At 44.7% G+C, this 12,433-nt stretch overlaps 2 protein-coding genes across 8 annotated transcripts in view; one reads left to right on the forward strand and one right to left on the reverse strand.

The window, feature by feature from the left end:
* PTCD2 (pentatricopeptide repeat domain 2) overlaps nt 1–9,845 on the reverse strand; it is a 61,111-nt gene extending 51,266 nt beyond the window's left edge. For 4 of the 5 annotated variants that reach the window (XM_069084980.1, XM_069084978.1, XM_069084979.1 and 1 more), the window contains exons 1-3: nt 8,047–8,191; nt 4,735–4,827; nt 1,013–1,142 (exon numbers count right to left, since the gene is read on the reverse strand). In XM_069084980.1, the coding sequence (XP_068941081.1) occupies nt 1,013–1,142; nt 4,735–4,827; nt 8,047–8,176 (353 nt within the window). In that variant the 5' untranslated portion in view covers nt 8,177–8,191. Of the gene's footprint in view, nt 1–1,012; nt 1,143–4,734; nt 4,828–8,046; nt 8,192–9,581 lie in introns of those variants that run through there. The other variant, XM_069084977.1, reaches the window with a different exon arrangement.
* A 56-nt stretch (nt 9,846–9,901) lies between these two features.
* Nucleotides 9,902–12,433, forward strand: part of MRPS27 (mitochondrial ribosomal protein S27) — a 44,084-nt gene continuing 41,552 nt past the window's right edge. Inside the window, exon 1 of one of the 3 annotated variants that reach the window (XM_069084984.1) lies at nt 9,902–10,028. In XM_069084984.1, the coding sequence (XP_068941085.1) occupies nt 9,953–10,028 (76 nt within the window). In that variant the 5' untranslated portion in view covers nt 9,902–9,952. Of the gene's footprint in view, nt 10,143–10,257; nt 10,495–12,433 lie in introns of those variants that run through there. The other 2 variants (XM_069084982.1, XM_069084983.1) reach the window with 2 other exon arrangements.

Here is a 12,433-nt window from a genome sequence, read left to right on the forward strand (position 1 = left end):
CAAGCAGGCAGTCAGTGAGTCAATAAGCATTTAAGTGCCTACTATGTGCAGGGGAATAAACACGAAAATAGCTAGGTACACGCAAGATAAATACAGGGTGGAGACAAGGTAACCTCAGAGGGAAAGCTGGCAGCACTGGGAAAACCTCCTGCAGAAAAGGGGATATGAACTGATTCTCAAAGGGAAACTCATAGGGTGGATGATACATAAAGAGGAGCCAAAAAGCGGGGGTGGTGGTGATGGGCAAGGAAGGAAATGGGTGCCCAGCAGGTCCAGTGGCGGGGCAGGAAATGATGACATGGCTACCCTCAGCTCCTCCTAGAGTGAAGCTTCCAGGAGGAGCTCGCTAATGTCCATCCTCCATCCTCTCCACTCGGAGGGAGGGAGGGACCCCAGGGGCAGCAGGGACGGAGAGATGAGAGGTTCAGAGATGGAGGTATCTCACAGGAAGATGAATGGATGGTGGTGAGACACAGCGAGTAATTTCAATCATGCACCTAGCTAGTTTTCTCACTATGCACATGGCACGGAAGTGAGAGATCAAACAGAGAAAAAGAACCAGCATTAATAGGTAGGGTTAAGGCTAATACAAAACGGGTCAGCACATTTTCAGAGCAGTAAGACTAAAGCAGGAGGACTGCTCATCATAGGGTGACCACAGGCATTTGGAAACCCAAGGGACAACTGGGGTATCCAGGAGGCTGAGTGATGGAAGAGAGAACAAGCAATAGAGGGGACGGGGAGCAAAAGAATGCACAAAAAATTCCATTTTGTAAAATGTCAATAGTATGATGAATCTTCCCAGTCTCCCACCAGTAGAAAAGGTAATGTGTGGACTGTGTGAAGTGGTGACTACTGTGACAGTCTTACCTCCTCCGCTCCCCTCCCTACCCCTGAACACCTCCCGATTCTGTCAGTAATAGGGTGAGAAGCATCATTCCTAGAAGGGCACTGGGACGGACATTTCTCCATCCATAGGTAGTAAAAGGGGCTCAACAAGGAAACACTTCACCTGTAAATGGCACTTCTTGCCAGCTCAATGTCATCTCGGGTCTCACACAAATGGAGCAGGGTTTTCAGTTCCTCCTTTAAGATGAGACCCCTTTTCTTCAGCTTTTCTTCCATGTCTTTGAAATAGAATTCTGAAAGAAATCAAAGTGTGGCAGTCATCACCTAGGTTACACTGCGAAGGAGGGAAGTGAACCTGATCTCAGCTAATGGTAGCAGGGGAACCAGAAGGCACTCAGAGTCCAAGCATCCTACGGAGGACCATTCTCAACTGGAGTCAGTCAACAAGCATCAAGCTTCTACCATATGCCAGGTACTGTGCTAAGTGCTGGGGATACAAAAAAGGGCCAAAAACAGAGCCTACTTTCAAGGAATTCACCCTCTCACAGGGGAGATAAACATGAAAATAACTAGGTACACCTAAGATATGTACAGGGTGCATGCAAAGTAATCTCAGAGGTAAAGCAGGAAGGGCTGGGAAAATCTCCTGCAGAGAGTGGAATCTGAGTTGATTTTCAAGGGCAAACTATAAGGAAGAGGTGAGAAAGGAGAACACTTCACGAATGGGGGATAGCCAGTGAGGCCTACCTCAAGCAGACTGGTCTTACAAGGTCTATAGATAGAGGCTAAGTCTAGAAAAAGGAAATAAAATGGAGGCACATATAAAATCTACTAGCAGATGAGTTATTGTAGATCCTGAGCAGGAAGACAGAAAAGGAACAAAAAACTCAAGGTGTAGGAAACATGGTTTTTAATCCGTTTGTTTTTAGCAACAGTGTCTGACCTTGCGCCATCTGGGAATTCTCTGCATTTCTTTCGTGCGACTCAATTCTACCCAATACCTCCTTCTTACTTCTCTTTCTACATGACTTTTGGGCCTTGGTAGAAATTGCCATGGAGTAGAAACCAATTTTTAAATGTAAGCAAGAAAAGCAGGCAATTTCTTTTCAGGGGCAGGATCACTGAAACTAGCAGACCCAGGGGCAGCCAGGTGGCTCAGAGAGTAAGAGCACCAGCTCCAGTGTTGGGATGACCTGGGGATCAAATCTGGGCTCAGATATTTATCACCACACCCAGAAATAACTGGCTGTGTAACCTTGAGCAAGTTACTTAACCCCTATCGCTTAAAAAAAAAAAAGAAGAAACTAGCAGACCCACAGTCTTTTAGCCTTTCTTGCAAAGGCTGTATTCCCATGCAAGTCACTGTGAAGGCACCCCAAAGTAAATACTATTTTTTCAAGTTAGAAAGGTTGGATTCTAGCTAAGAGCTGCTCAGAGAGAGTCAAATAAAAAACAGGTATCTGCTTTCCAGAAGGCAGTGTGGCTTTCTTAGTATTTTAAGTTGATTAAAAAAAATGTACAAGATTTGGTGACAAGGGGCGGCCAAGTGGCTCAGCGAGTAAGAGCACCGGCTCCAGTGTCGGGATGACATGGGAATCAAATCTGGGCTCAGATACTCAGCACCACACCCAGAAATAACTGGCCTTACATGTAACCTTGAGCAAGTTACTTAACCCTGATTGCTTATAAAAAAAAAAGATTTGATGACAGCTGTGATGGTCAAATATTTTGGAAGAATGTATCTCAGGTATTCTATGAGAAATAAAAGCTGAAATACTATGAAAACACGACTTTAAATCAGAGGAAAGGAATTTTTTTCTCTTTTAAAATAAAATCGAGGAAGGCTAGTCGAGTGGATGTGTGATAACGCAGCCTATGTGCTACCTTGAGATTCTCATGTTTTGGGGACCCAGAGGGCTACCCTCATATGCACAAGATATTAAAAGAACCAGAGGGTGTTCTTCAGGGCAGGAAGACATGGACAAGATTCTTAGAATATGAATTAGTGCAGGCTGAAGGTAGGGCTGGAGGGAGTGTCCACAGCAACGGTGTGGCTGTTCTATTCAAGCATCTCAGTCTACTCAACCCTCTGGCCCTCAGTTTTCTCATCTGTAAAATAAGGAGGTTCTTTTAGCTCTCCCTTTCAGCCCCTTTCAGCTCTAACACTCAGATTCTATGACATTATCTCCATTATCTAGAGATTTCAAATCTATTGAGATTTTAAATGGGGTAGCTCTCTACCTCCTCAAAGATGTTTCCAAATATTCATGGCTACAAGTGATTTAATCTACACTTAAAAATTAATCAACAAATGTTTACTGAGTACCATGTTTCCAGCATGGTGCTAGGTGCTATGAGATAAGATGTGTTCTCTACTGTCAAGGAGTTGGGGATCCAATTAGGAGGACATGATGCACAAAAACGAAACAATCATGCCCCAAACAAGCACTAAGATGCACAGCCGGGGTTGTAAATGGAATCCAACTCCAGAAAAATGGACACAACAGTGTGAGCTAATCTAGGTAATGCTTCACAAAGCATACAGACTTTGAGCTGTGTTTCAAAGAATGAGTAGGATTTAAGCAGGCAGATTTCACAAGAAAAAGTATTTCAAGTAAAGGAAAAATATAAACAAATATCATACAGCACCAGCCAATAAACATTTATTCAACACTGACTGTGTTCCCTGGGCCCTTAGGACAGATGCTGGGGATACCAAGACAAAACAACAACCACTTAGTCCCTGCCCTACAAACAAAAACCCTCGTGTTCCACTTTGTTGTTCAGTCATGTCCGACTCTTCATGATCCATCTGAGGTTTTCTTGGCAGAGATACTGGAGTGCTTTGCCATTTTCTTCTCCAGCTCATTTTACAGATAAGGAAATTGACGCAAACAGGGTGAAGTGACTTGCCCAGGGTCAGATAGTTAGTAAGTGTCTGAGGCCAAATTTGAACTCTGGAAGATGAGTCTTCCTGACTCCAGCCCAGCACTTTATTGCACTATCTAGTCACTCCTACATTCTACTAGGGGGATGTCACAATATTTTGGAGGCCATTCTGTTTCCCATAACTGAGGCCCAGAAGGCAGGCTATGCCCTGAGCTTGGCATAACAACAATTCTTTGTCCTCTGGATAATCTCACCCTCTGGCAAAGTGTATTGCTTTGACCAAGCACCTGGTGTTCACTGCCCCCTATTTCCCAGGGACCTGAGAGCCATCTATAACCTTGCTTAATTTTCTCACAATCTCTGTTCCTTATAATAGCTAAGTGAACCAAACCAGATACCCCACTGTGAGACAATCAACTTGGAGACTGTTCCCATAGGACCCAGGAATGCCTGAATTGTCCACTCGTGCGCCTGCCGTTAGGAAACTGCTATTCAAGACCTAAGAATGATTATGTCACAGTCCAGCCCACTTACTTACCAGTATATAAGCACTGCCTGTACCCCAACATGTTAAGTTCTCCTTCTGGGAGGGGGATGGGGGGATGCTTCCTTGCTTGCAAGTCATTTTCCTCACTTTAAAATAAATTATGTCACTATTTTGTTTCCTGACACACCTGCCTCTAGCCTGCTCTGTTTGTTTCCAGCTATTCTCAGGTTAGAGATCGGTTCAGTCTGGATTGCATTTAAAATTCTGTTGACAGGTATATAATAAAGAAATGGAGGTAGGAATGAATACAGGGAGAGGACAGTAAGACCAGCTGGATTAAAGAAGTGGGCATATATTGGGAAATAATGAAAAACTTTTGAGGCACAGGTAAAGAAGGATCCAATGAAAAGGGGCCTGGTACATAGTAAACACTATCTAAATGCTAGCTATCATCCTTATATGTTGAGGATCAGTCAATAAAAACCAGCTTATCAAACCATCACCATTACCTTTTCTGCCATGAAATCGAGAGGAAACCGCTACCTTCGCTTGCTGGAATTCTTGGAGTTTTACAACATCATCTGTAAGCAGATAGCGTTTCCCTAAAAGTTTGAGAGGAAAATAAAAAAAGCAAAAAGAATTTATTGGCTACATTGTTCATCAGCAATTACACAGCACATTGCAGTTTCCAAAGTTCTTTATTCATCATCCCCTCTGACCTTTATAGTCAGGGCAAATATAAATTATTCTCATTTTACTGATGATGTAACTGAGGTCTAGACAGGTTAAGTAAATTACTCAGAGTCACAAAGCCTGTTTAATAATTGAATTGGCTTGAAGCTTCGTTTTCTGGTTTCTATCCAGCATTTTCTCACTTCCACTCCAAATGGTGAGTTCCTGAGAGCGACTTTCCTGCTCTAACTGGGCTAGCCATCTCCAAATGAGAACAAATCCCATGGAAACACTGATGAAAGAAAAAAAGACACAAAACTCTCTGTGTACATTTCTTTAGTGACAATCCTCAATAATTTTGCGAGATGGTTATTTGGAACAGGCAATCTGTGGCAAGAAAAAAAATCAGGCATATCTGACAATAATGCTGTAAGTGATCAGAGAGAAGGGATCAATTGAGGCCAACTTCTGAACTTTATTTTTCCTGTTTTTTTTTATGATCTGTGTTTTCTTTTGCAGTCACATAAGACATTTCCACATTGTCCATGTTGCAAAAGAAAACAGACCAAAAGAAAAAGAAAAACCATGAAAATTAAAAAAAGTTTAAAAAGTATGCTTCTGTCTATACTCAGACTTCATCAGTTCTTTCTCTGGAGGTAGACAGAATTTTTCATCATAAATCCTTCAATAAACCTGATTTCCTTTCATTTTTTTTGCTTTTTGGAGGGCAGTTGGGGTTAAGTGACTTGACCAAGGTCACACAACTAGGTTTTGTGTGCGTGTGTGTGCGTGTGTGTGTTAAGTGTCTGAGGTCACATTTGAACTCAGGTCCTCCTGACTCCAGGGCCCGTGCTCTATTCACTGAGCCACCTTGCTGCCCCTCATTTTCAGGATCAAATACAAAATACTATGTCTGGTGTTCAAAGCTCTTTATATCCTGGCCCCCTCCTGCCTTTCCAATTTTCTCACATTCCTACTCCCTTCCAGAATAACGTGATCCAGCAACACTGGTGTCTTGCCCAAGGCACTCCAATCTCTCCAAAAAATCTCCCTTCTACAAGTGTTTTCATCCCACATCTGGGCTGTCCTCAGTCCTCCTCCCTTCCTTTAAGCCCCAGCTCCAACTTCACTTCTACAGTCTTTCCCAGGCCCCCTTAATGCTGGTGCAATCCCTCTGTTGAATATTTCAGTCTATCCTGTATATATCTTGTTCATATATAGTTGTTTTCATGTTGTCTCTCCCCTTTTAGGTTTCAAGCTTGAGGACAGGAATTGCTTCTGCCTTTCTCTGTATCCTTAAGTAATAATTAACACAGTACTTGACACATAGTAGGTGCTTAATAAATGCTTCTAGACCCCTTTCCCTTCTTCCTTTCCATTTCTCTTCCACCTCTCTCTTCCTGCCCCCTTCCCCTTTCTCTTCTTGCTTTCCTCCTTTTGGGGCAGTGGAAACAGTTAAGTGTTTGTCACAGGACCAGAGTTCAAATTTGTTGTGCCACTTACTAAACATGACATTTCACAAGTCACCTGACTTTTCAAGTACTATTTTCTCAAAAAAATAAACTGAAAGAATTGGTTTAGATGGCCTCTGGGGTCCCTGTCAGCTCTAGAGAACACTAGTGATGATGACTTTTGTCATTCTCCATCTAGATTCTATATTATGGTTTGGTGGGTTACTCACCAGAATACCAAATGGCCATATAATCCTCAAAATGTGGTCATTTATAAACTGTACTGACCAGTAGTATAATGTATGTGTAAAGCCAACACACAGGTATCTAACAGTCACCAGGTAACTACATCAATCAAAAAAAAGTATCATCTCAGGGTAATTTGACATTTTGTTGTCTCTCAATAGGGAATTTTAAAATTTTAGGGACAATATGTAAGAATAAGCTCATGATATTATGAGAATCTGACAAGCTAATTCTAAGCCCTGAGATAGGATCACATATGACTTAGGCAGGAGTGAATCAATGCTGTCTTATTCTCACAAAAAAGGACTGTGAAAAAATACACCATGCAACTCAGCTTTGTATATTCAACCATCTTACCAAAGAAATTAACAAGTGGAAGGCTGAAAGGCAAACTGGCTTGATTTACCTTATCCCGTGTACTACAGGCTCTCATCAGCTCTTGCCCTGGCCAGTTCTAAAAGCCTTCTAATTGGTATCCCTAAGTTCTCCTGCTCCCAGGAACCACCTAGCTGCCTAGAAAGGATATTTTGGGGGGTCATTTTCAAGAGCTTGTGTGATGCTCATGGATTTGTTATCGAGACCACAGAGGTCACCTGGTGATGAGGAAACTGAGGCTGAAACCCAGGGCTGAGGGTACCTCCACAGGCCCCGGAGTATATCCTCTATATAACTACCAAAATAATTTTCCTAAACCATAGTTTCAAGCATTTCCCCACTGCCTTAACCCCCCTCTAACTCAATAAACTGCATTATCTCATTATGGCAGTAAAGGCCTTTACAAACCAACTTGTCTACAGCTTAACTGGTCTTTTTGCTATCCCTCATACACAGCATCTTGGCACACAGTACAGGCTACCCCATGCTTGCAGTGTATTTCCTCCTTACCCTCACCTCCTAGAATCCTAGATTCCTTCAAAATGCAGCTCATATCACCTTCTACAGGAGGACTTTCTCGATCACCCATGCCTGTGGCTAGTGCATAACCCCAAAGTACTGCCAGCTAGGCTGGTCCTCAGACAACAGTCTGGAACTAGGCTTATACTCCAAGCTTTCTAAGGTGGATGTGTCAGGGCCTTTGGGAGACCAGGTTCATTCTACAGCATAATGAGGCAGAAGAACTGGGGACTTGTAAAGGCAGACTGGTAAACTGGTGATATTTATAAGTTCTATATTTGGGGTTCCTGGGATGGAGGGGGGAGGGAAGGAGGTGTAATGAAGCTACAAAGAGCAGAAGTGATGAGATCTTTTCTGTAGAACTCTTAGATCTGCCTAGGGGCAAAATGTTACATGTAAGCAACAAGGACTGGAAGGATCTTAGTAAAGAGAAAAGACTGTAGTGCAAAGAAGCCCTAGACTTGGAGTTGGATCTGAGGTTTGTATCCATCTCAAGTCAATTATTGGTACAGTGGATAGAGTGCCACTGTGAGTTCAAATCTGGCCTCTGATACTTACTAGCTGTCTGACCCTGTTTGCCTCGGTTTCCGCATCTGCAAAATGAATTGGAGAAGAAAATGGCACACCACTCCAGTGTCTTTGCCAAGAAAACCCCAAATGGGGTCACAATGGGTGAAATGCCTAACATCTTTGAGTCTCAATTTCCATACCTGTAAAATGGGAAACATATTTAATACTCTCTACCTCTGGAATTCCTTATACAAACATCAGGAATTCAGGTGTGCCAGAAAGAACAATCTGCCAGAGTCAGAAGAGCTGAGCTAGCTAATTACCACATGGGTAACCTTGGGCAAGCCATTATCTTTCTAGGCCTCCATTTCTCAGCTGGAAAATGATCAGAAAGGATCCTGATGTTCTCTCAGGGGCTTTCTAGATATAACTCCTTAGAGGCCACCTAAGGCAGCCAGTGGCACTTCAGAGGTACTCGGTAGTCCAAGGACCTGGGTTCAAGTCCCAGCTCCAACACTTCCAGGCATCATCCTTTGTGTGATGTCAGGAATCTCTCTAAGTCATTTAGTTTCCCTCAGCCTGAGTTTCCTCATCTACAGATAAGGGGGTTTGGACCAGATGACCTCTAAGATCCCTTCCAGCTGTAAATCAATAAGCATAACACAAGCTCTTGAAAATTACCCCCCAAATCCTCCTTTAGCTAGGTGAATCTATCCAAGTTTTTGTGATCCTGGACAAGTCACCACCTCAGTTTCCTGAACTGTAAAATGGGTATAATAAATAGTACTGTCAGGGTTGTGGTGAGGATCAGATGAGACATGTCAAGTGCTTTGTGTGTGGCGGCCGTAAGTATGTGTATATAAATATATACACACGTACATACACATACATGTATATGCATCTCTATCTTCCTTTCCCTCCACCTAGGCAGCACGTATGTATTTTGCACAAAAGCTCCCCCTAGAAAAGGTCCAATAGGGTCACCCGAGGTTGTTTATCTAACTCGAGGATCTGTACCTTTATCAATCAATTCATATTTATTAAGAACCTACCAAGTGCAAGGACCAGTGCTTAACCAGCGCCAGGATACAAAAAGGCGCAGAAGACATCCCCGGCCCTCAAGGGGCTTACAATCTCATGGGGGGAGGTGACATGCAACAAATATATACAAAGTATTTTTATTTTCGTTAATGAAATGTGACAGTGCCTCTAATTACTTAAAAGATCATCCGTAACTGGGTCCATAAAGTGGGCCTCTGTCCTAATTAGCTGTGTTCTGGGCATTGCCCAGACCCGTCAGGGCACCCAAGGGCACAACCCCCCCCCCGCGGCCTACGATTTCCACTCCGTGGTCCATTGCTGGGAGGAAGCAAGGGGAGCGAACGCCCGGAAAACTGTGCGGGGCCTTCCAGGAAGGCTCCTGCCCCTTCAGAGAGGGACGGATTGGCGTCCGCCCCCCGCAGGGGAGAGGAGGGGGGACAGGAGGTTACTTTATAAGAAACGTGGGCCCCAACTCCCCTCCATTCCGAATCCCAACCCTCCCGCGTCCCGAGGACAAAAGCCGGGCCCAGGGTCGTGGGTACCTCCAAGGGCCCAGCGGCAGCGGCCGGGAGCGACCCCGAGCAGCACGCCGCGGGTCGCAGGATGTTGCATAGTTTCCAGCAGGATTCTATTCCAAAGTCGAGACACAGCAGCCATTCTGACCGCCGCCGCCCCCCCCCCCGACCGTACCAACTGTGGAAGCTAGGGAGGCGAAGCTGCAGAGTCGCTAGCTTAAAGAGTACCTGCCCTCGAGCCACACCCACCCCCTGTTATCTCGGACACTTGTAGAGGGATAGAGAGCTTAGAGAAAGAGAAAAGAAAACCCTAGGGTAGGTCTCCTCGGCTCGGCTACCCCGCCCCTTCCTTTTCCCCACGGTCCCCTCCTGCGCCGGCGTTACACTTGGTACATTCCATGATGGCGGCGCCCACAGTGAGGCCCGGGTTGCTCCTGACCCGGAATGTGGCTCTGTCTCAGTTATTCCTGGCAGGTTGGTGGTGGCTGTTTCCATGGCAGGGGGGGCTGCTTCCTTTAGACCTCCCTGAGGGCCAACTGTGGAGTTGGCATAAGGAGAGATTGGGCCAGGAGAGCAGGAGGAAGCGAGGTTTGGGTGCCAGAAGAGGCGTTTTTTTTTGGGGGGGGGGGGGGGGGGGGGGGGGGGGGGGGAGGGGGGGGGGGGGGGTGTGTGTGTGTGTGTGTGTGTGTGTGTGTGTGTCCGTGTGTGTGTGTGTCCGTGTGTCCGTCCTGGGGGGAATGTCTCTGAGCTCCCTCCTCCCCCCAGACACAGTGAATTTAACGTGGTTTGGTGCTCTGGGAGGAATCCGTAGTCAGAGGTTTAAGCTGCCGTGGCTGCTGCATCTGAACTGCTTTAATGTTTAATGTATCTTTCCGGAGATTCTTACGTCAAAACACCTCTATCAGCTCCGCGTGGATAATTGTCTTGGCCCCCTGCCCAGGTAGCCGCTTTATTTTTTTTTTAACTTGGAATTACCGCCTGTATGAAAAGCTTGGAGGGGGCGGAGTATTAATCACCAATCACGTGGTGACTGACCTTGGCCAAGCCTTCTACTTGACCTTTCCTTGACACTGTATTCCTGCATGTACCAGATGAATGACAATCACATTAGAGTCATCTTTTGGAGAGCTGTAATGGACAGGTGACCCCTAAAATAAACCGTTCATCTATCTGCCCCCCCATATTCTGTTTTGTAAGTAGTCAGGCCGCTTAAATTTGAAATAAATTCACTTCTCATATGTGATCCTTCTCAGAATGTCTGACTAGAGGCTTATGACCAAAACCACCCTTCTCTCCATGCTGTCCAATGTCAGTTGAACCTCTCTGTATTTCCACTCTGGGAAGACCTATTTTGTCATAGTTTAGAATTCTACAATAAGCTGAAGTTCATTGAGGATCCTGCATATACAATCTTAGCTCCGTCAGAATAGGGCTGGGTAACACCCTCTTAATTCCAGTGCTTGCCCTCTTTTAATTATTTCATATTTATCTTTAACTATGGAGAGTTTGCAGCTGACAATTCAAACTAAGAAAACCAAAACATGATATTTGAAATTAATCTCAAGTCTATTCATCCAACTACTTTATCCTCTCACTTTGTAGAGATTTAAGGGTTAGGGGTGCTCCAGACCCCAAAATACAAACACACTGGGTCCTGCTGAATGAATTCGACTCAAGTCTTCTCTCAGCCAAAGAAAAGCAAAGTTTATTAAAGGTTCACCATAATGGGTAGACTCTTAAGGAGTCTAAGTAGGTCTGACACTTGCATTGTGATGAGGTATGGACTCTGGGAGCCCCCTCTGGCTCTCCTTGAATCTTTGAGGTATAGGCTCTGGGAAACCCCCCTTGATCTCTGATTAAATCATCTCATTTGATGAGGCATTTGCATGAGGCCATAAGCCTTTGCTTTGTGGCTGAGCCCAAATCTGTTACTAGACTTCCCACCCTTGAGCCTATCAAAGTGTCAATCAACTCTTCTGTAGTGGCCTAGCCCACCATTGTTTGTGTTCTCCAGGTGGCCTCCATCGACTTCCCACCCTTAATCACTCATTGACCTCATTAACTCCCGAAGACCCTCCCCAAACTCTTCTAGACCACCAACCTTCTGTATATAAGACCCCACCTTGTCTCCATGTTTGTGAAAGTGCCATAGAATGACCTAACACCGACTTATTCTGTGTCTAACACAAGCGAACTTTTAATAAACTTTATTTTACTTTGGCTGAGAAGACTTGAGTTGAATTCACTGGGCAGGACCAGCATGTTGGTATTTTGGGGTTTCCAGAGCAACCCTAACCCTTTTTATGGGTAACCTCTTAACATTGGACAAGCAGGCCAGAATGATCTGACACAGAGTGAGTCTGCTAGATAATTTTGCTCCTTCATGGAGTTGATATACCGAAAGGTTGTGGGAGCATTTAAGGGTGGTCTAGAAGAGGAGTTTGGAGAGGGTCTTCATGAGTCATCAAATGAGGTCAGACTCTTGTAATGAGAGATTAAGGGTGGGAAATAGCTGGAAGCTACCTTCCCATGACAGACAATGGAAGGCTTGGGAGGATGAAGGGTGGGGGTCTAGCTGGACAATGGAGGCCTTGGCTAGTTTAAGGGTGTATAGATATTTTGGGAGGATCAAGGGTGGGGGCTAGCTGGACTATGGTGGGCTAGGTTAGTGACAGAGATTTGGGCCAAGCTATAACGAGAGGCTTATGGCCTCAGGCAAATGCCTCCAATGGGAAGATTCAAGGAGAGCTCAATGGGGTTCCCAGAGCCTGTACCTCATCAACTTGATATCCTACCCTCAACCCCAGTGTCTTAGGGCCTTTGCTAACAATCATCATTGAACATCTTATGAAGTTATTCATTCATTCAATAAACATTAA

This window comes from Petaurus breviceps, unplaced genomic scaffold (assembly GCF_028583685.1).
Source record: "Petaurus breviceps papuanus isolate PSGF00001 unplaced genomic scaffold, PetGlider_PUasm1.0 175, whole genome shotgun sequence".
Taxonomy (NCBI): Eukaryota; Metazoa; Chordata; class Mammalia; order Diprotodontia; family Petauridae; genus Petaurus; species Petaurus breviceps.